The sequence below is a fragment of the Ursus arctos genome, unplaced genomic scaffold (genome assembly GCF_023065955.2).
Source record: "Ursus arctos isolate Adak ecotype North America unplaced genomic scaffold, UrsArc2.0 scaffold_29, whole genome shotgun sequence".
In the NCBI taxonomy this organism is placed as follows: domain Eukaryota; kingdom Metazoa; phylum Chordata; class Mammalia; order Carnivora; family Ursidae; genus Ursus; species Ursus arctos.
Genome location: NW_026622974.1, coordinates 12,497,381 through 12,520,867, shown reverse-complemented (window position 1 = coordinate 12,520,867; position 23,487 = coordinate 12,497,381). Strand labels below are relative to the sequence as shown.

General features: G+C 41.4%; 1 protein-coding gene across 1 annotated transcript; it reads left to right on the top strand.

Annotated features, from left to right (window-relative positions):
- The first annotated feature begins 10,531 nt into the window (after nt 1–10,531).
- Nucleotides 10,532–17,097, top strand: IL17F (interleukin 17F). Its single transcript, XM_026507258.4, has 3 exons — nt 10,532–10,564; nt 14,929–15,134; nt 16,261–17,097. The coding sequence occupies exons 1-3, from the start codon at nt 10,532–10,534 to the stop codon at nt 16,499–16,501; spliced, it is 480 nt and encodes a 159-aa protein (XP_026363043.1). The 3' UTR covers nt 16,502–17,097.
- The last annotated feature ends 6,390 nt before the right edge of the window (nt 17,098–23,487 follow it).

The following is a 23,487-nucleotide window of genomic DNA, read 5'->3' as shown; positions in this document are numbered from 1 at the left end:
GAGGTACCTTCCTGCCTTAATGGCTACTGTGAGTTGGGGACCAGGTGAAGGGGTGCTCTGGACACTTGCATTTATAGGGTATGAGAGGTGTCATGGAATAAGAAAGTCAGCAGTGGTGTTCTCTGGGTTATTTGCTTAGCATAAAACCTGGGTAATGGACATAAACATGCAATCTATGGGAAGCTTTCTCCCCAGCTTAAATAAGTACACCTGTTTTTTCCCTGATGTCTTTCCCTATCCACCTTCTTCTGATTTTCTCTTGGGTCAAATGCAACGGAGGGAGCTGTGGAACAAGACTGCTAACTGGGGAGCACTTGCTCTCTGCTTCCACGGGCTCCACTTTTCATTCCCACATCCCTTCCACTCTCCTTTCCTCCTCTCCCACCCTTCTCCCTTGTATACCCTGCAGTCCCTCACCTCCGCAACGAAGAACTGCTCCTTGCAGGAAACCCATTTCATCCTGCCACTCTACGGTGTTGCTATGCAAATGAGGGGAGCCCCGAGAGTCATCACTGTGAGTCAGTCCCATGCAGGAGTGAAAGTAACACATTTCTCAGCAGGGTGGTTGTTTCGGTGCTCTTTCTCTGGTCTTCCCCCCACCCCCAAGTTATTCTCTTCTTAACCTGGATCTTTGTGGGAAACGTACGCAGAATTTTTAGCATTTGGAGTCATGTGATCGTTTTCCATAGAAAGAGGAAAAAACTGAAGAAAAGGGCAGAAGATACATAACTGTATCCACCCACATGTACACACTCATAAATACCCTACTCCCAAGACTGAGATTGCGGGTTTAATTAAAATATCAATACTTTTTTTGTTGTTTTGTTTTGTTTTTGGTTTTCATAGGATCCCAAAGTTGAAGAGACCTTCAAGGAGGTCCAGTCTAAAGAGACCCCCAATATATAATTGCCCTCTGGAATGTCACTACCTGATATTCCCCAACATCTTGGTGTGACCTTCTGGCGGACAGTCTAATCTCTCTCCATTTTACAAAACTTCCAAATACTTGAAAACAATATTATGTGTCTGTAAATTTTTTCTTGTTCAAAATAACCCTCTTTAATAATTTTTGGGGCAGCCCATCTGATGTATTAGGAATTGAAAGTAATGTAGGGGAGGAAAACTTTCTCCTGCACCCTCTTAGGTTATGCACCCAGGCCCTGTAAATTAAACTGACAAAAGACAGATTAACAGGAAAAAGAGTTTATTACATATGTATCTGGAAGTCTTCATGGAAGAGATAGGAAGGACCAAAAAAGTGGTTAGATGTGGGGAATCATATTCTGTTTTAACAAAGAGTGATAAACTATGGAAAAGTAACTAGACAAAGAGTTGGACTTCTAGGGGAAGTAAATTATGGGAAGGTAGGTATGCGGGGGAAACTAATAAAAGATAAGGATATTTAGTAGGATTTGTTATGCAGACTCCAGTTGGGACTTCACCATTGATAGGAGTTGCCTCCCGTGAGTAAGTTATCCTCCTCTTCGTAATGGGAGAAGGACACACCTTTACAAAGGGAAATTTATGCCCTGCTTTTAGACAGAAAGACTGGGGTGGGGGAGGGGTGTAGGCAGAGAGCTTTTCCTGCATATTTTGATCCCCTTCATCAGCAAGTAACTAGGTGGAAGAAACAATAAACTAGTGTCAACATCAGATTAAATCAAGTGAGTAAATATTCAGAGTACTAGGTATGAATAGAATATTTTGCTGGGGGTGTAGGAGTGGTGGCAACATAAAACAGAAGTCACAGTTGTCTCCTTTAAAGAGTGTAAGATCCAGAGAACACATTAGGAATAAACACTTGAAAACTTAAAAAGCAAAAGCATGTACAAATAGCTGTTCAAGTGGACAATAGACAAGTTGTCTCTAAGTAAATGCTTAGTGAAATGGCATGAGAGTAAGTTGAGAGATCAGAAAAGGGAAAGATACAAGTGGGTTACCAGTCAGAGGAGATGGACTTTGAGGAAGAGGCTACGAATTTGTGGCGAACCTAAATGAGCAGAAAGAACTGAAATGGTCAGTCCAGGAAAAAGGAACTGGCCCAGAGAGAGCAAGGGCTCAGAAATACAAAACATTTTGTGCAGCAGAAGCTGAAAAATGAGTTTCCCTCACATGGCAAGTTTGGGACGGTGACTTTCTTTTTTTTTTTTTTTTTTTTTTAAAGATTTTACCTATTCGACAGAGATAGAGACAGCCAGCGAGAGAGGGAACACAAGCAGGGGGAGTAGGAGAGGAAGAAGCAGGCTCATAGCGGAGGAGCCTGATGTGGGGCTCGATCCCAGAACGCTGGGATCACGCCCTGAGCCGAAGGCAGACGCTCAACCGCTGTGCCACCCAGGCGCCCCTTGGACGGTGACTTTCTTTAATGAACTGGCCTGGGACCACACATTAGACTGGAGCCAATATGTAAAGAATTGGCAATTTAACCTGGAGTGCAAGGTCATCTTTCTGGGGCTAGACTGGCCATCCCAATTCTCCACCCCAGAACTTTGCTGGTTGTCAGTATGACAACGGTGGGAAAGTCCAGGAGCAAACATTGCTGATCCCTGGTTCCTGTATGACCCTGGTAGAAACAAACTGAGGAGAAATTTTAGTGGGAGGAAGCCAGGAAAATTCGACAGCATTTGACAGATACTCACTCGGGCTTTCCCCAAGCATCGGCACTCGGGTCTTATGTTGACTAATTCCATCCACCTCGATGCAGGAAATCAGCTTGGCTGCTGAGTAAGTGAAAGTCTGCACGAAACCTGAGTTGCTTGCAGCTAGCCTGTGGGTAGCTTGGTTAGGCCACCCTAAAGCAGCTATTGCTGAATTATGACATGGAACAACCTTACTGTCCTATTATTCCCTTCATCCTGCCCTCACTGAGGAACCTTATGGTTCTTAGCTATGAGGGCATACAGCTTTGAGATTTAATGCTCAGGTTTTCCTGTCCCAATCACTTTTCCAGGGCACTTGACTCTCCATTTCTGCTTCAGAGAATGTAATGCATCAAGTGAGCCCCGCTGTGATTTTACCGGAAATCTCAACACTTTTTAAAGGTTCCGTAAAGCATCCCAGACTTTCATGTGATGGGACTCCCGTGAAAATGCAGAGTCCGATTCAATAGGTTTGGGGTGGGGACCAGAGATTCTACTTTTTTTTTTGTGTATATTTTCAGGCACTTTTCTATGAGTGTACATTTACATATACATATATATACACGTATGCATATACCTAGTATGTATGTATCTATACATACAGAGTAAAGTCATGCATTATATGAACTATGTCTTGATATTTTCAAGAAATGTTACGACAGAGGTATTTTTAAAATTATTAAATTTTCTTGGAAAACAATTTCTAATGGCTATAAAAGTTCTATCATTCTGCATGCTGACATTTACTTAACCATTACTCTACTATTGGAAATCTAGGGCACTTTCAATTTTCCCCAGTAAATATCCTTGTATGTGGATATATGAGTGCATCTGTATTTATCTAGAACAATTCCCAGGGGTGGACCTTTTTATAGGTTTTTGCTCCATATTATTAAGTGACCTACACAAAATTGTACCAAAACACTCCTATCTGTGATACCTGCAAGTGCCCCTTTTCCCTATTCTCCTATTCATATTGCATGTTTAAAAATCTATGCCTATTTGAGACACCTGGGTGGCATAGTCAGTTAAGTGTCTGCCTTTGGCTCATGCTGTGATCCCAGAGTCCTGGGATCGAGTGCTCCTTGCTCAATGGGGAGCCTGCTTCTCCCTCTGCCTGCTGCTCCCCCTGCTTGTGTGCTCTCTCTCTCTGATAAATCAATCAATCAATCAATCTTAAAAAAAATCTATGCCAATTTGATAGGCTAAATATGCTATCTTAGTTTAATTTTCATTACTTTGATTACTCGTGAGGTTAAACTATTTTTTCATACATTTTCTATTTTAATTTCTTTTAGTGTACACCATTTCCTTTGTTGTTCTTTTTTAATTGAGATATAATTGATACATGACATTATATTTGTTTCAAGTGTGTGATTGATATTTGTATACATTACAAAATGATTACCACAATAAGTCTAGTTAACATCTGTCAACAGAGATTCTGCCTTTTTTTTTTTTAAGATTTATTTATTTATTATTTGAGGGAGAGAGACTGTGCAGGGATGAGGGGCAGAGGGAGAGGGAGAAAGAGAATTTCAAGCAGACTCCCCACTGAACACGGAGCCTGCTGCAGGGCTCGATCCCGACCTGAGCCAAAACCAAGAGTCAAAAGCTCAACCAACTGAGCCATCCAGGCACCATGAAATTCTACCCTTTTTTTTTTTTTTTAATTTGAGAGAGAGAGCACAGAGGGAGAGTGAGAGAGAGAAGCAAACACTCCGCTGAGCAGAGAGCCTGATGCAGGGCTCAATCCCAGGACCCCGAGATCATGACCTGAGCTGAAGGCAGACGCTAAACTGACTGAGCCACCCAGGGGCCCCAAGAGTCTACCTTTTTAACAAGTTCCCAGGATCAACCTGAGCAGTAATACCCTCCTGAATGGTGGGGGTGTGGGGGCGGTGTTTACTCTCTCACTGCAAATGTTTGTTTGCTCCACTCCTGCTGCCTCTGTTTCTGAGACTGTGTCCTCTCTCTGCCTCACTTTGCATCTGTGTCAACATTGTGGGACTCTTGTGTGTAAACGATTTTAGACCTGGAATTAATGGAAGACAATGTACAATGTAGGCATGGAAACACTTTGAAGACTAGGCTCCTGACTCTTTAAAGTTCTCCTGCTCTGTCAGCTACCACACTTTCTCACCGGCATCCCTCATTTCTCTTCCCCCCGGGGGTAACTCAGATTCCTGTTATTTGTATGTGTAGCACCTTCCCTCTCAGTTTCTACCCTGAAGAACAGCATTTTCCTCCCTGTATTTACTCTGGATAGAGAAAGTCTCTATCATTGCACTTCCCAAAAGGCCCACAGTAAGTTTTCTCCAAAACAGAGGTGCCATCTGGTCTAAGATAAAATTCATGGCTCTCCTGTGTGGAGGAAACTGTCCTGGTGATTTCCTTCTTTTTTTTGGACAGTACTTTTATTTTTCTTCTTATCCATGTTAGTTTAGGTGCCCAGCACAGTGACTGGCACAGAGTGAGCACTTAATAAATGGTGTTTTTGTTAACAAGGAGATAAAACTCTGGTGCAAAAAGCTTCCACAGCCCAGAGAATAGATTCAGAATTGAGGGGTCCCTCATTTGATCTGGAATTTTCTGCAGTGACCTCAACCTTGTTTCATCCAGGATTCTCACACGGCACCCTGGGGAAACTCCTTTGTTAAGTCTTTTCCTTCCCCTTTACTTTTCTTCTTTGTCAGTTTTTGTCTCCAATCTTCTTCCTTCATCTCTCTTCACTGCAACTCTTCACACAGATTCATTTTTTCATCAGATGATCAGGAATTGTACTCTTTTTTAGACAGACAGACAGAACACACACACACACACACACACACACACACACACACACACATATTGAGACACTTACAGAGAGAAGGGGAAGGAGGCCTTTTCTGTGTTTTCTATCCCTGTTGACCTAAGCTGCACATAATCCCTATGCCCGCAAACATCAGTGTATGAGAATCCTGTCATAATATTTTCATTGACAAATGATCATTATAATAAGCTCTTTCTAGTGGTTAAATCAAAAGTAAAGTTATTTATTCTGGAAAATCTTTTCACAGTGAAAATGTGTTCAACTTAAAAAAAGAGGGGTTGGTCGCTATGGAGTGTGAGTTTCTGGAGATTCTAGAAAGCTCATAATGAGTTTGAATTTAGCTTCAAACAAAATAGGTGAAACTGAATTAGCAGGCACAAAGAATCCTGGAACAGGAAATAACCTTTTGCATTAAAAGGAGGAAAAAAGGATTATGTGGAGTTTGTGGGGTCTGTAGCTTTACATCTGTAACAAATGTGGTCATGTTACCACATGGTTTTCTTCAACAGGGGACAGAGAAGTAAGGTTCTAAAAGGGAATGAGACGTGGACTTTCTAAATGATCTAGGGGCTAAAAAAGCAAATAAGCCATGTATTTGATTGTTTGAATAGCCTAAGCAGAGGAAGAATTTTTATGATTGAGAAGGAGAAGAGCTGCAAGAAGCTTGAAGATGGGCATTAAAAGCCCGTATTCAGAAAGGTCTGACTCTAACATAAAGAAGTGCTTCAGGGAAATTAGAAAGTAGTGTTTTAAGATCATTTGGAGATATGACTGAGGTTAAAGTAGATTATAAACTAATAGCTTGTGTTTAGTGAATAAGATAGTGAATGATAGTCTCAGTTTATTTTTTGCATTTAATTCCTTATAAGTGTTCTTTAGACCTGTATATGATGATATCATTCAACTGGCCATTTTGATAAGGAGTCAGACCTCTGATAAAAAAAAATGAAAATAAACAGAAAAGCCTGTAAGATTACTTAATGTTTCTATCAGTCGGGTTAGACTGGGATAAAACACTTAGACTTGGAAAGAGAGAGAGTGGGAGGTGCATAATAGTTTTGGTCTGTAACAACCTTGAAATCCTGCTTGGTTGACATTGTGGGGATCCCATAGCCAGGGCATGTGGGATGTTCTTTGATTAGACCCTGATTCTGTTTTTTGAGAGGGGTTCACCTCCCAAGTACTCATGTGGTCCCTGGCTCCACCTCCTGGGAGTTTTCTCCCCACCAGTGATCTCTGGCCACATCTGAAATAGTGTTGGCGAATATACCTTCCTTGGGGCCTTACTTCCTGCTCCTAGATGGTTACAGGACTGAGCGTTGGTTTGTGACTAACTTTGAGAACTCTCAAAAACTTAGTGAACTTTTATCTAAGTTGGTTCTTTTCATGGTATAATTCCCAGAACTCTCTATTACTTTGCTTTTTCATTCCTGTAAGTCTCTCTCCCTCTCTTGATTTAGTGGTAGATTACTAGAACTATACCCTTACACTCTTTATTCTGAGTCCTTTTACAGAATTAAGAGCATTTACTAGATGCTTCATTTTGATTCTTGCCTGTAGAAAGTTTATTGGTTGAAAGGTTTTACTGGACATTTCTCCCTCGAAGGCTTTTCAATCTATCTTTTGTTTTTAGAGGATAGAAATAGTTAGAATAGTATAGAAATAGGGGTTAAAATAGTATAGAAATAGGGTTTTTTTATGGCTCTGAATTTTTGGACTCTCTTCATTCTCTTTCATTTTGTTTGTAAACTCGCCAGCTCTTTCTTGTATTACCTTGTCAAATGCAGACAATAGCATCTAACATACACAATTAACCTTCTGTTTTCCAATCTCTTTCTCTATAGCTCTTATTGTACCTCTAGGTTATTGCAGGTAATAATTTTACTAAATATTTTGCCATTGCATAACATGGGTCATCATTAATCTAGCCTACGATAGCCATGTCATTGCAGCCTGCTGCCTGACCATTATTAATCATGCTGCTATTTTAGCCTTTTGCTGTGGTACTCCTCACTTCTAGCCATCAATTTCTATATCCACATATATATTGCTAGATTATGACTGCATATCTTGATCAGATATACCTTTTTTGAGGATAAAATCTCTCCAATGTAAACTAAATGTGTATGTTTAACTCTCAATATCCCCAACAGTCTCATGTTATCATCTTATCAATTAATATATGTTTATTTGCTTTCTTTCCCTAACCAGATTTTAAACTCTTTAAGGTAGAGACTATAATAGTACAGTCTATTTCCTGTAAGAGTAGCCCCAACAAACTTGCGGCATGGCTTCCAGCACATAGTAGGGCATAAAAAAAATCTTGCTAACTTGATTGTCTGACCAGCTATAATATTTTAGCACACATGAGGCTGTGTGTTACTCGTTCTTGGAACTACAACATCTTCTGCCATCTCTTTCTGTGGGTTCTTGGACTTCTGCGTAGGGTTTCCTGGCATTCAGTGAGTTGAATGACAGGTCCACGTGTATTACTGAAACTCTGAAAGGGTGGTAACAACTTGGGTCATGGGTGGTACAGGGGTATTCAGTGAAGGGCGTCCACCATAACCAGCTGTGTGTTAATCATATATTTGTTATTGTGTCCCTAGTACTGGCACATAATTTGCAATATAAGACATGCTTAATAAATGTTAGGTGAAATGGTGATCTGGATCTGTTGATTCAATTTGAACTTGGCGATAGCTGGTTACTAGTTTGATATCTTGATGACTTACTTATTTTTACCCTGATGAGGGAAGACTTTGTGACTGCTGGGTGTAAAAGGTCAGTTTCCTTCTTATATAAAGGGCCATTTAATTGTCCTCTGCAATGCAGCAGCAAATCCTCTTGTATTGAATCAGACACTCTTTAAAGATTTTATCTATCTATCAATCTATTTATTTATTTTAGAGAGAGAGAGATCAAGAGTGTGAGTAGGAGACAGGGCAGAGGGAGAGGGAGAGAGAATCTCAAGCAGATTCCATGCTGAGCACAGATCCTGTTGTGGGGCTCAGTCTCACGACACTGAGATCATGACATGAGCTGAAATCAAGAGTTGGATGCTTAACCGACTGGGCCACCTAGGTGCCCTGAATTAGGCACTCTTAATTCAAAATAACTTACTTGTTCCTTCTTTCAAGAGGGCTGGTGTAGTCTTCTATGCATTGAGATTTGGCTCTGAATAGAGAAGAGACCACCAAAGAAAGCAAGTGACTCAACCCGCTCAATTTCATATGCTTTTAAGGGTCTGTTGCATATATTGCTTTGGTAGCATGACTGATAATTAGCAACTTTGAAAACATGGCTCTTGATTTATGTGCTAACTTCTCTGAATCTATGGAAGGACATATCTGGCACGGCCTTGAAAGTTCTCTAATACAGTGGCCTAGGGGCTTTAGTCTGGCTGGAAGGGGTCAGCTAGGGGACTTGTCTTGAATCTGTATATGCATAGAAAATGTACTCTTTTAATTTAGGTTGTAGATTTGGGGATGTATATTTAGAGAAGGACTCTGGTAGAGATCATTGGGGAGGAGAAACTAAAGTTACCCTAAGTCCATGAAGCCCTCAGAAAACCCTCCTAAAACATACACACAAGTATGAGATAGACTAAATATGAGCACAGAGGTCACGAGGAAGGGAAAGATTCCTGAGGGAACGATTCAAGGAAGCCTTCTTACAGGAGTTAAATTCGTTGATCCAGAGGAGAGGTGCAGAGAAGAATCCACAGGCATAGGGAGGAGAAATATGGATGAAAGGCTCATGATCACAGAAGAATTTCGATCAGTCTTGGAGGGCTTCCAATGAACCCAAGAGCTGCTTCCTTTTCATTTCCTTCATTTAAAGAAAATGGAGGAAAGTTTATTCAAACATGTTGTGATAGAAAAGTAGTTTGCCTGCTAGAGTGTACCCTGCCTTTTAAAAAGAGCATAGGTAATTTTCCCTGATCTTACTGGAGATTAAAAAAAAAAAGTAAGTTACTGTTATTTCAGAAATATCTGTGTATCCCTAGAATACAATACCAGACATATAGTATGTGCTTAATAAATGTTTGTTGACTTGAATTGGAACTGAGAAAAATTAGTTTTCTGTAGGTCATTTAAAATTATGTTAGAGCATTTAAAAGTTCTACTTGCTAACTCATTTTTGTAAAAAAAAAAATATCCTCAATCAGAGATGGCCAAGATAGGGGCACCTGGGTGGCTTAGTCGTTAAGCGTCTGCCTTCAGCTCAGGGAGTGATCCCAGGGTCCTGGGATTGAGCCCCGCATCAGGCTCCCTGCTCTGCTGCAAGCCTGCTTCTTCCTCTCCCACTCCCCCTGCTTGTGTTCCCTCTCTCACTGGCTGTCTCTCTCTCTGTCAAATAAATGAATAAAATCTTAAAAAAAAAAGAGAGAGATGGCTAAGATAATGTTCAATTATATGTTTTATGAAAATGATTATTTATTCAGCATCAGTAGGATTTTAAACATTGGGTTAAAATAGAATTTGTTCAGGGAGTCTCTGAAACTACCTGCGGATATAATTCTGAATTTCTTACTGATGTCATTAATTTCTTTGGTTTTGTTTCCCCATTCATAAAATGGAGCTAAAGATAGTCCTCTCATTTAATACCAAGGACCCTCTAAGGATGACATATCTCCCACTTAAATCATGGTTCATATTGCATGACTGGAAAGTAGAACATATGGTGCGTGACAAGAATCGTTAGCCATTTGGGGAAGAACATAAAAGATCATGACAGCAATTTGTAATTTGGTTCATCTCTGTAGTAAATTAGTTAAGAATTTTGCTGTAATTTGAGGGCAAGGGGGTGGAAGAAAAGGAAGATTTGGTCCTTTTTCCGTCATCCCCTTTTAGGGTCCCTCTCTCATTCCCCTTCAGGAAGTGGAATAGAAAAAAAAAAAACTACATTCGTCAGTAACTCTGGGGTAACCACAACTAAGACAGTAAGGAGGTCAATCGAAATAAGGACAGTGATTGCTATAAAATTGACAGGTACTCTCATTGACACAGCACAGGCACATACAGGGTGACACACACACAGGAAGAATTTACTACGCAAAGCAGGCAACCAGAGCAAAATGACAACGACCATCCTGCGCAACACGGCCATGGTGAGTACAGAGAATTCCTCTTTTGTAGCCACCATCCCTAGGATTTCAGGAGAGCAGATTTCTAAGGAATTAGGCTTCACTGGCGTCTTTATTGAGAATATTTCTTAAGAACAGAACTGATTTTAATTTTGACTCCTGTCTGGTGGAGAAAAAGAACAAATAACTAGAAGTTATAATGGGGTGCAAAGCATAGCTTCTCATATGGTGGCTTTTGCATAGGTGGTTGATAGCTTGCTCACCTCTGGTGTCACAGACAGCTGAACATGATCTTCCCTGTGGCCACCATTATAGAGTTACATTGGTCTAAAACTCTTATCTCATCATGGGGACTTCCAGCCTTTTAGGATACGTACACATGTATTTTAGCTAAGGCAAGTGGGGGCCCAAAAGGTTTAATGATTCCCCTAAGACTCCACAGTTGTAGTAGACAAAGAGTGCCCAGGATGAAGGAAGTGAAACCACTCAGTATTGAACTTTGGATAGCTCCCAGAGGAGGGAAATTTGCTATGTCTTAGCTCATTATTTTTGCATTGCCTCATTCCTCATGGAGGAGAGAGAGATGTTAGTGTGATGGAAATCTACCTCTTCTGGGTCTGGAGTCTTGCCTGGCATTAGTCAGGTAAAACCTGGGAAGAATATAATGTAGAGGAGCTTGAAAACAGGGCTTGGGAAATAATATGCCATATAAGCCAGTGCTTAAATAAGCCCTCTTTTTTTTTTCTCCATTTACAAGCCGTGTAACTTAAAAAAGCTTGGATTTCATAAAAGGTCATGGCATGTGGTGATGATAATACTATGTTATATTTATTTATTGTTTTAGAGAATACCAGAAATGCAGCAAAGTGCAATAGTTGGGGAGCATAGGCTTTGGAGTCAGACAGACCTGGCTCCACTACTTACTAAATGTGGGATTTTGGGTAAATGACTTAGCTGCTCTGTGCATAATTATTCCCTTAACTGTATAGGGGAATAATGATGGCATTTCCCTCAGAGGTTTTCTTGGGGGATTAATTGATATCATTGAGAATGACTAAATCTGTACTCTGAAATGGCTTAGATTTTAGTTAAATTGGCCATTTTAATATATTAACCAGTAAAGATAGAGAAAGCATTCAATGTGTTAAATATTAATAATATTATTATTTTTACCTCTGAAACTCTTGTCAACCCAGGGAAGTAGATTGGGACCACTTTCTCCATCATACAGATGAAAAACAGCTCAATTAAGCCAAGTGATTTAACATCACTGGGTACTGTACACATAAGAACTGGCATATGAATCTAGGTTTATCAACCTCAAGTACAGTACGTTTTTCCTTGAGTGGTTCAGAGGCAAGATTTCTAAATTTGAAGCCATTGTGTCTAAACAAATCTGTCAGATGGCTTTGTGCTCCAAAGCCATTTCTATTTCTTGTTTGTTTGAAGTAATCTGTTGGGCCATCTGCAAGAAACATGGCGGTACAAGGGGTATTAGAATATGATTAGAAGCTGGGAGGTACAGGCAGGTAGGACACATTCAATAAGTAGTTGAGGCAAATTCTTGTGGACCTAGGAACTGGTCAGGCTCTGGAGAACGTTCATTCCTGTAAGTGCACATCACAGAGAAGTTCAGGAGACAAATACTCAGATGGTCTCAGGTGAGCTTGCAGTAGAGTTGGGCTGTCAATGTCCTGATACTGCCCACCTTCACTGGTGTGTTCTCTTGCCTCTGTTTCCTGTTGTACAGAGTAGGAGTGATATCTATTTATCTGCCTCAGAGGTGACCTATAAGAATTCAAATCTATAAGATGCTCTGAACCTCTCAGAGAAGAAGTGCTGTGTATGTCATTCTTAAGAATCAGCAAGAGCCATATCAAAGCCCCTGGTGCATAACCACTAAAATCTATAGTTGCAGATCAAAAGCTTTGTGGAACAAACTAGAGTGATTTGCAGGCATCATCTGATTTCCTGATAAAGAGCTCTGTGACTTCCAACGCTCATGCAGTTCTGACACAGCTGTCACATTGCTTACAAAGCTTGGCTCCTCCTGTGGGACAAAGCTAAGATTAAACACCACGAGTGGCTATATATTGATAATAATAACGAACTTCAATGGCAACACTACTGACCACTGCTAGGTTTGAGTCCCCAGACTGGCACCAGCAGGCTGGTGAACACAACCAAGTTGTTTGTTACTTTTCAGGCATGACTCTTTTCACCAGTCTCACTGGGATAATTAATACTAGCTCTACCTACCTCGTGAGGGGGTTGTGAGAATCCAGTTTTCAATGAGATGTGAAGGTGTGTTCTAAAATACTCCAAGAATATAAGCAAATATAATGATTTGTTAGAAGCATGGAAATAATTGCTGAATCATATAACCCAAAGATACAGTGACTTCAAAGCTTTGATAATGAAAGCTAGAAGTGACTCAGTGAATTTGATCCCGAAGAGGAAAGAGGAAATACACAGGAGGAATTTTCTTAAGAAACCAAAGGAAGTGATTGGTAGGCTTGGGAAGCCAAGGACCCTGTGGTCACAGTAGGCATCTTTTAACTTTTTAGAACTTACTTCATAGCACTTTGTCTAGACAGAAGATGCATGAGGGCAAATTCCACATCTTTCCTGTCCACTGTGTGTCTTCAGACAAGGTCGACCTAATAGCCCCCTGTGTTGAATCCTTACCACGTGCTGGCAGTGCTTTTCCTGCCTTATGTGGATCATTTCATTTAATCTTTACATTTCCTGGTGGAGGAAATTGAATCGCAGCTAGTCAGAGTCCTGAAACTGAGTTACGGACCCAGGACATCTGACTCCAGAGCGTGTGTCCTGAGTCACCACATATGGAGTCAAGACAGAGTTGAATGAATGAATGATTGTAGTAGATGAAAGTAGACAAGTGCTGATTATCTGAAGGCAAATCAGCCTACTTCGGGCTTATCAGAGTCAATCTTGCTTTCAACTTCTTTTTAGTATCAGCTACCTTAGTACAGCAAACTGACACCGTGACCTTTCTGCATACTCTTGTCACTGCTTGCCTCCAGCATCTGTAAAATATAAAAAGGAGGTCCTTTAAACAGACATGTCTAATCGCCGCCCCTACCTTAACCCATGAAGGGTGTGAGCCTGAACAGTATTGAACCCAGAGAATGAAAGCAAGTGCACTTCAGCTCTTGTTCTGCTTTATGTTGAGAGTTGGTGATGGGCCTCGTCCGTCCCCAGTAAGGGTCGGCTGTGATGGTGGGGTGAGCAGAGCGTGGTTGCAACAAAGGGAAGCTGGAGAGATTTTTAGCTCTTCTTTTAGTTAGGTCTTCACAGAGAACTTTCTTTCTTCTTGCATTCCTATAGCACCAGATAGACCGATATATCGATGTTAAGTATAAAGAATATATGTTCCAGAGCTAAAGGCAAATAGTTTCCTTATTCTCTGTTACTGTGCGTCATTAGTGGCCCTGCTTCTTTCAAAGAGCATGGATAATTGGAACTTTGCTGTAGTTGGTTTTGTGCAGTGTTCTTCTTAATGCTTTGAATTTAATTGTATTGTTTTGTTCATTCATTCACTCACCTGCTCTTCCATTCATCCAGAAAGTACTTGTGGAACACCTGTTCTGTGATACGTTCTCCTGCAGGAACTTACAATCCAATAGGTGTCTGTCTGACCTGAACAAAAATAGTACATTTCCAGACAATAAAGACATGGCACTTGAATGCTATGGCATTCAATGCCAAATGGCAAGTGCTTTATGATTTAAGGAAAATGAACATATTTCAAATTGAATGACTTTAGAGACAGTTCCTGGAGAAGACCACCTTTGTGTGGGGCCTTGATGGAAGGGTAGGATTTGGATAGATAGTGGTAGGGCAGTGTATTCTAGGTGGAGGGATGGCTGGGAGGAAGGATTTTGTGGAGAAGTCATGAAATATGAGGTTGGAAATAAAAACAAGAACTATCATTTATTAATCCTTTATTTTTATTAGATAAATTTATAGGTGCTTTCCATAGAATATTGCATTTAATCTTGGGAATATTATTATAAAGCAAGTATTATAATCCAGTTGGAAAGAAGAGAAACCAGAGGTTCAGTGATGAGGCCAGTTCAAGATTTAAACCCAGTCCCAGATCCTGACACCTTTCTGTCCCACTGTTGAGGAGCTGTCAGACTGTGGGAGGCTCAATCACGAGGCTAATGAGTTTACTACTCAGTTTGGCACCCTGATATCTTCATGAGTGACTGTTCCCATTTCCAGATGAGGACCTGAGGTTTAGAAAGAAGCCGTGGTCCCATAAAATACTGGGGATCCTGAGTTCAGCTAGCGCATGGGGTGCTTCTTGCCAGCAAAGGACACCAGAGTCCCTAACCAACTCAACCTTCTCTATTTTCTAGGTCAAGTCCCTGCTGCTGGTGGTGCTGGGGCTCACCCTCCTGAGGGAGGTGGCAGCTCGGAAAAACCCAAAAACAGGGGATGCTGCCCTGTGCCCTCCTCTAGAGGATAATAGTGTGAGGGTTGACATCCGTATCCTCAGGCAAAACCAGGGTATTCCCATCTCAAATGATTTCCAGAACCGCTCCAGCTCCCCCTGGGATTACAAGTAAGTGTAAATGAGACTGATCTTCACATTCTTTTGAAAAATATGTTAATTTATTCTAATCATAAAGTAGAAAATTTAGGAAATATAGAAAAAAATTAAAGCCCTAATATTTACCCTTAAAAACAGAAATCCCACTTTGCCTGGGAGCTCACATTTTTTTCTTGCTGTTTTGGGCTAGGTCCTCCTATGTGGTCAGAGGTCCTGCTAGTTTGCTTTCCTGCTTCTTGAAGCCCTAGGTTGGAATTGACAAACCTTTCTGTGTTGGAAGAGGGCTCTTTAAAACAGCCCCCATAATGATCTCTGCATGGGGATAAGTGGGAACCAGAAAAGTCAGTGTGGAGTGATCCACTCAGATTAGACATCAGTCTTCAAGGAATGGGGAGGAGGGCAGAGTGGACAAGAAAGGCCAGTTTGGAGAGGGGATGCAAGATGGGGATGGGGTGTTCAGGGTACTGTCCTGTGATATTGTCTGATGTGTCGGATCTGGGAATACCAAGCACTCATCTATATGTTCCAAATAGAAGTATGAAAACAGATTCCAGGGCAATTAGAAGTGTTTCTGGGGCTCCTGCATGGCTTCCTACAAGGAAGGGAGTGTGTATGGTGGCAAGTTGGCTGGCATGGCTTTGCTGCCTTTGTGCCTCCTGGCAGAGGGGGCTATGAAGGAAGAAACTGAGAGAATGTGCTGGATTCAAAGACCTCTGGGGCTTTGGTTTTCCTTTCCAAGCAGCAGGCTTTGTAGACTGTATATTAGGAGACCTTCTACTGATATTTTATATATCTAGCAAAGGATGAATAATAATTATGACAGTGTAATGAAAAATAAAAGATCTGACATTTATTGAATGCCAGCATGTAGTGTTTCATGTGCATTTGTATCATTGAATATGCTCAATAGTCCGATGAAAGAGACCTGTGAGAACCCGCATTTTAGAGTGGAGGAAACAGGCTTAGGCAGTTAAGCACCTGCCGAAGGGCAGTGGATGAACCCAGGCCATCTGGCTGCAGCCCTGGGTTGCTGGGAAATGCCTCTCTACAGGTAAGTGCCCAGTGCGGTGGGATGCTCACATTTGTCTATCTCCCTTTCCCTTGTCTCACCATCTGCTTTTGTCCGCTCCCCCTGCAGCATCACCCGGGACCCCCACCGGTTCCCCTCGGAGATTGCGGAGGCCCAGTGCAGGTACTCGGGCTGCATCAATGCTGAGGGGCAGGAAGACAGCTCCATGAATTCGGTACCCATCCAGCAGGAGTTCCTGGTCCTGCGGAGGGAACCTCGGGGCTGCTCTCGCTCCTTCCGGCTGGAGAAAGTGCTGGTGACAGTGGGCTGCACCTGTGTCACTCCCATTGTCCGCTATGTGCACGCCTGAATGTCAGCTTGGCTGAAGAAACCCCGAAATGCCACTCCTTCCCCAGCGCTCTGCAGCAAGTCCTCTGTGGTCCCACTTCTCTCCACTTCATCGGCCTCTTGATAAGACCTGTCCGGAATTCTCAAAGCTCTGTATTAGATGTAGTGTCAACTTTCTGGCGCTTCTGAACCATAACCTAGTTCTGAGCTGTTCCACTGTCCCTAACCCCTTGAAAATGGATGGGCGGGAGGGAAGGCGCGCCTGGCCCGCTTGTTTGTGCGCAGTGACGACCACTTTCTAGCCCTGCCGTCACTGTGATTCGGTGCCATTCCCGGAGAATTCTGTTGGTAAATTCTGTTCCGTGTGGATGAAAATGTAGAAAATGTAACCACAATATGAGCGTGTGGGAGGGGCTGTGCAGGGTGGGGTGGGGTGGCAAGGATGGGGATAAGAATCTAGTACACATGTTTATTAAGATTTGCTAAATAGAGACGTTGGCCTGATGCTCCTATTTGTAAGGAAACTGTCCATCTATTTATGATGTTTGTTATATAAAGTTTTAGGAGAAAAATTAATATATTGAGTATTAATATAATAAAGTGTTAATGATTGAAAAATACTTCTGGTGTTTGTTTCCAGTCTTGGCTTGTACTCACAGAGCTTGGAGCCCTCAAGATTTTGAAATTGTAAATACTTGTCATTTGTTTTTCATATTTTCTCATCAGTTCCTCATTAGAGGATTAGTTAGCATTATTTTAAAAAAATAATAATTATTACTACTACTACTACTGTATGTGTGTGATCTTGGGAACTTGTTTCCTCAGCTTTATTGAGATAAATAGACAATATTATGTAAGTTTATAGCATACAGCATGATGACTGTTTCTCTGTCTCTCCATATATAGTGAAATGATTACCACAATAAGGTAGTTAACACTTCTATTACCTCACATTGTTACCTCTGTGTGTGTGTGTGTGTGTGTGTGTGTAGTGAGAACATTTAAGATCTATTCTCAGCAAGTTTCGAGTATACAATACAGTACTGGTAACTATAGTCACCATGCTATACATTAAATGCCCAGGATTTATTCATCTTATAAATAACTTTGTACCCTTTGACCAACATCTCCCCAATTCTCTGCCCCCCCCCCAGCTTCTGGCAACTACTATTCTATTCTCTGTTTCTATGAGATAGAGAGTTATTTTATTATTAATGGTACTTGGGGATACATGGAGAATTAAAGAAAATGGTGTGAACAGAACTCAGGTTCTCTGCTAACTCTTTACTGCTCCATGTTCCTGGCTCTATTATATTACAAAATGAACATTTATTGGCCACTATGCTGGCCACTAGAGATACAGAGACAAGTAAGAAATGCATATGGAAGGACCACAGTGTTGGGACTGGCCATCTGCAGAGTCCCTGGTCATGGGGACATGCATTCTCTTTGTATCTGCCTCATTCTGACTTCTGGGACCTTTAGGGTTACTGGTTGTCTTTCATCAATATCTTATGCCTCTTGGGGAACAGGAGATTCCAGATTCTGGTTTTCATGCCACTCTGGGGAAAACTCAGAGATTCTCTCATCCCTCCCTTGCTTCTACATGGCACAGCACATTTTCTCCTTAATGCTACCACTGGCTCAGAATACCTCTACATTGCCGCTGCTTTCCAGGTCCAAGAGAGGAAGTGGGGCATAGGTTCTCACTCCCACCTGACACTTGGCTTGAGGCAGGTGGCAGAAGCCTGACACCCATTTTTAACTCTAGTGTGGGAAACTTTTTTCTAGTCTAGGTGGGAGTGGGAATGGAGTAGCTGGGTAGGCCGGCTCTTTATCTCTTGGCTGCAGAATCTTTTGCTTATGGTATAAATATTGATATTTAAGTGTGCAGGCTCTTGAAGTCTAGAAAACATTTTCTGTAGTAGCTATCAGCTTCGTAAGTTTGCTATGAATCTCACAAGTCCATTTTGGTGCTCAGATTTGTGCAATGAATCCTTCTTTCTCTGTTGATGTTGGCAGCAATTGCCGTAACGTGAGGATAGTACATATATACAGCCTCTGTGTCAGTGGTAGGAGAAGTACACAGAGGAAGGAAATTGTAGAGGGAAAAATTACACCTCTGAGGGTATCAAGATATTACCTTGTTACACATGTACACGTGCCATCTCAAAACAATATGCTCAATACTATGACCGAGGTATGAAATGTTAAGAAGCCACAGAGGATGGTAGCTATCCAGGAAATTTCAGAAAGGAAATGATTTGAGCTGAGATGAAGATGAGTTGGTCTAGTGGAAAGTGGGAGAAGGGCATCCACATCCATAGCACAGGGAACAGTGTAAGCAAACACAGAGGCACAAAGAAGCCTGGCACATTAGGGGAACAGCGAGTAGTTCCATGTGCCTGGGATAGCGTGGACACGGTGGGGGAGGTAATAAATATTTCTTGAAAGAGTGATTGAATGAATGAATGTGGTGGTAGGCAAAGAACAGTAGGCAAATGGCCCACTTATGAATGGTTTCGTGTGCTGTATTACAGATGTGATAAAACCATAGCTGTATCTTACCCTTTCGGCAGTAGTGAACAAACAGGATCAGAAAGCTGAGGCCAGTTAGGAGACCAGAGAGGTGACAGTTTCTCTCTTGTGGTAGGTTCACACTGTTAGAGCTGGATGGGTCCCTGCAGATCACCTGGTCTAACTTTCCCATTTGCAGATGAGGCCCAGAGGAGTGGGGTGACTTGCTCAAGGTTGCGTGAAGTAGTTTGTGGCAGAAAGGGGCTTAATGACTCCAAGTTCATGACTTTTTATGTTGGATTTGCAGCACTAGATAACGTTTCCAATAAATATTCATATCAGTCATTTCTCTTTGCAGCCTGGGAGTAGGTACAGAAGTAATGCACATCCCACACCTCCAACTACGTTGCACGTGGTGCCCCCTGGCGTCTGGGGCCCGAGTTACAGCTTGCTCTGAAGGCTGGCTGTCGTTCAGGAAATTGCACATTGTCTCCAGCTCACAAGGGGGCACACTGCGCCCATAGGTAAGTGGCTCCCTTAGGGGGGAGTCTGTCTTTGGCAGCCACTGGAGACACTGCTGAGGCGGAAAGAGCAGCCTGTGTTCTTCAGCGCTGAGCCTAGCTTCCTGGGACTCAGAGGTCCTTTATTTTGAATGCAGGAGAAACGGTCTACGTCGAGCAGTCCTGATGTTCGAATACTGCATTGCCATCATAATGTGTAGAGAGAGGAACTTCTCTTTCCACATGGAACTTGAAAGCATATAGTCTTTTCTTTTGATATCCAGTTTATTTATGGCAGCTCAGCTGAGGGGAAATACATATTCTCTCTCTCTCTCTGTTTTTCCCTCCCTCTTCTTCTCTCCCTCTCTCCCCTATTCCCATATCCAGATAAAAATCACCTATGGTTGTAATGCTCCACAGGAGAAATTTCACTTGTAATTTACAGTGAGGAAAATGGTTATGAAATTGGTTTTCTTTTCTTTTTTCTTTTCTAATGGAAGAAGTGGTAGAAAAAAATGCATATAATACTTCAACAGCTTTTGGCTTTGAATCCTGGTTCTACCATTTTCCAGTTACATGAATTTAGGCAATTTAGTTGTTCTGAGACTCAGCTTCTTCATATGTTAAATGGGGAATGATATCTATTTTAAAGAGTAGAGTGTAAAGTAATTGAAATAAAACATAAAGACTTAATACAGTACCGAGGAAATGATAGGTACTTAGTACCTGGTAGTCCTTATCTCAAGAGGAACAGAACTTATGTTTCCTATTTGCCTGGCCCCAGGAAACTCACAACCAACTTTTCTGCTTAAATACCACAGCTGTATTATCCCTCATGGTCATTAAGTTTACGCTCTCCATTTAATCTCTCTATACACACATATGTAATTTAAGGTGGTTTAAACAAAAGATCTATACATTGTTAATATTATTATATAGGTCTTTTGTTTAATCTACTTTAAATTCATTTGACAGGAATAGAGGAAGCTATAGATATAAGCTTTTTTTTTTAATTAAAAAAATTCCCCTTGGCCCCCAAATGTTCATTGTAGCCTACTACACCCATATAAATTAGGAGAAAAGCGTTTTTTTTTTGGTCCAATAAGCCCCAGGAGTTGTACACGTTGCTGGACTTCTTTCAGGGTACAAAAGAACATACATTTTCTCCAACACTGAGACTTTCTTTTTGGCACCCTATTTGGTGCCAAAAGAATCGCTGAAAAAGTGATAGCTTCTGAACCTTGTTTGTACCTCTCCAAGTGTCATAAAAGACTACAAAAACCCAGTCCTTCCTCCTTACTGAGCACCCAAGAAGACAGAATCCTTCAGTTAGAGAGAGAAATCAGATGTAGGGTGTCTGCCCAATGGTAGCGAGGAGAAGCATTTATCTGTGGAGGATTTTCCTTCATTTGCTTCTTTTGTTTATGAATAGGACAATTGGGAGGTTACACTTACCAAGTCATAATTCTGCATCTTCTTATGTTCGTGGTAGGATTAAATTGCATTTGCAACAGAACCTCACTTTTCTTTTTTCTTTTTTAAAAAGATTTACAGAGAGTGTGGGTGTATGTGTGCAAGCAGGGGGAGGCGCAGAGGGAGAGGGAGAGAGAGAATCTCAAGCAGACTCCCCGCTGAGCATGGAGCCTAATGTAGGGGTTGGTCTCATGACCCTGAGATCATGACCTGAGCCAAAACCAAAGGTTGGATGCTCAACGAAACCACCCAGGTGCCCTGACAGAACCTTACTTTTCACGTCTGGAGTACTAATGTGGCCCTGGGAGCTAAACTCAATGACAGATCCATAACAATGACAGGAGCTCATACACACTGAGTGTTGGCTATGTGTGTCAGGCACTGTGCTGTTTTATATGCATCTTGGTCTTCACATGGCATGAGTTTGGAAAGATTATTATCCCCATTTTACAGATGAGGCAACTGAGGAATTAATTACTTGCCCAAGTTCACAAGAGCTAGTGAATATTAGACTCAAAGTTTAAACTTGCATCTCTTGGACCGAAGACCCCCTATTGCCTGATCATCTCATGGGTCCACCTGTGTAAAGTTGGGTAAGTTACATAGTACTTACATCTTCACTGGATTTTTTCTGTCAAAAATTAAGAATGATTACATTTCTTACATAGGTCACTGGAAGTTCTCAAGATTAACTTTTGATTTACGAAGAACATTGGTGATCCACTACTCACTGCTTTTCCAGAAACACATATCTATTTACTAGTACCAGATGCATGAACTTGGTCTTGTAATTTTATAATAGGTACTATGTGAAGTGTGTGCTTTAAAAACTGTGATGTACTGGGGCGCCTGGGTGGCTCAGTGGATTAAACGTTGGACTTTTGATTTCTGACTCTTGATCTCAGGTTCTGAGATCAAGGTCTCCATCGGGCTCCATGCTGGGCATGGAGCCTGCTTCAGATTCTCTCTCTCCCTCTGCTCCTCCTGACCCTAAAAATTTTTTTTAAACTATGAAGTACTACTATCTCACTAGCAGCACTTAGTGGGTGCTGATTTTGAGAATTTTTCTCAGCAGTGAAGAGAACGTATGTTGAAACTAAGATTAAATTTTAAAAAAAGGATGACTCCAATTTGAGCATGAAGACATTCTTGCTTGCAAAATGGCCATCTCTTCTCTTAAAATGTACAGACATCATAGCAGTGTCAGAGATCACAGCCTAATGACTGAGCACGTGGGCATTGGAGCCAGATGCCAGGTGAAAATGCCATCTCCGGCACTTACTAGCTGTGCCATTACTAGTGATCTTGGGCAAGTCACCTAACCTCTCTGTGCCTCCCTTTTCTCTACTGTAAAATGGGGATGATAGCAATACCTACTTCACAGGGTTGTTGAGAGGCTAGAACGAGATAATATAGATAAGGTGCTAAAACTAATACCTGGCATGGTACGTGTATTGTCCAGCATGTTATTAAAAAAAAGGGGCACCTGGGTGGCTTAGTCGTTAAGCATCTGCCTTTGGCTCAGGGCGTGATCCCAGCGTTCTGGGATCGAGCCCCGCATCAGGCTCCTCTGCTGGGAGCCTGCTTCTTCCTCTCCCACTCCCCCTGCTTGTGTTCCCTCTCTCACTGGCTGCCTCTCTCTCTGTCAAATAAATAAAATCTTAAAAAAAATAAATTAAAAAAATAAATTAAAAAAAATAAAAAAGTCATCCAGTATCTCAATTACATATTAATTTTCATATTTTGCTTTCACTTCTGCTCATTTGTCTCACCTGCTTTATACAGCTGTAACCATAACATACATGCAATCTGTATTTGGTAATTTTTTACTTCAAATTACATTTTACACATTTTCTGTGTTTCTATATAGTGTTCGCCATAATTTTTAGTGGCTACATACTATTCTTTCAGGTTGATAAACCAGAATTTATTTAGTTATTCCTTTTTAAAAAAATTTATTTATTTACTTATTTGATACAGAGAGAGGGAGAGAGCAAGCACACATGTAGGGAGAGGGAGAGGGAGAAGCCCACTCCCCGCCTCGCATGGAGCCCCGACATGGGGCTCAATTCCAGGACCCCGGGATCATGAGCCGAAGGCAGGTGCTGAAACAACTGAGCCACCCAGGTGCCCCTAACTATTCCTTTTTTAAAAATCTTTATTTCCATTTACAAAAGTTAGATAATGCTTGTCACTGTTTTACTGTTTTTTTTTATTACGAGCTATATAATGTGGACAGAAGAGTGTATCTCTTTATGTACAGTGTCTTCCCTGTTAAAATTCTATGTGTGTGCATTTTCATTATCTACAGGCTACCCTGGGCCAGTTACTTAATCTCTTGGAGCCTTGGTTTCCTCAACTATAAAATGAGGAGGACAGTAATACTTTCCTCCTAGGGTTGTGGTGTGGATTAAAAAAATAATAAATATAAATCATTATAGCAGTTCTGAGTTTGAACTAGCTGTTACTCTTCCTTACTGGTTTCATACACCACCTTACATAGGGCCTCTGGATACAT

What these genes read in the sequence shown, in the direction of transcription:
- IL17F (XM_026507258.4), top strand. Translation starts at nt 10,532, where the DNA reads ATGACAACGACCATCCTGCGCAACACGGCCATG. An exon ending in TCCTGCGCAACACGGCCATG is followed by an intron (nt 10,565 to 14,928) that starts GTGAGTACAGAG and finishes TCTATTTTCTAG; the next exon opens with GTCAAGTCCCTGCTGCTGGT. An exon ending in AGCTCCCCCTGGGATTACAA is followed by an intron (nt 15,135 to 16,260) that starts GTAAGTGTAAAT and finishes CTCCCCCTGCAG; the next exon opens with CATCACCCGGGACCCCCACC.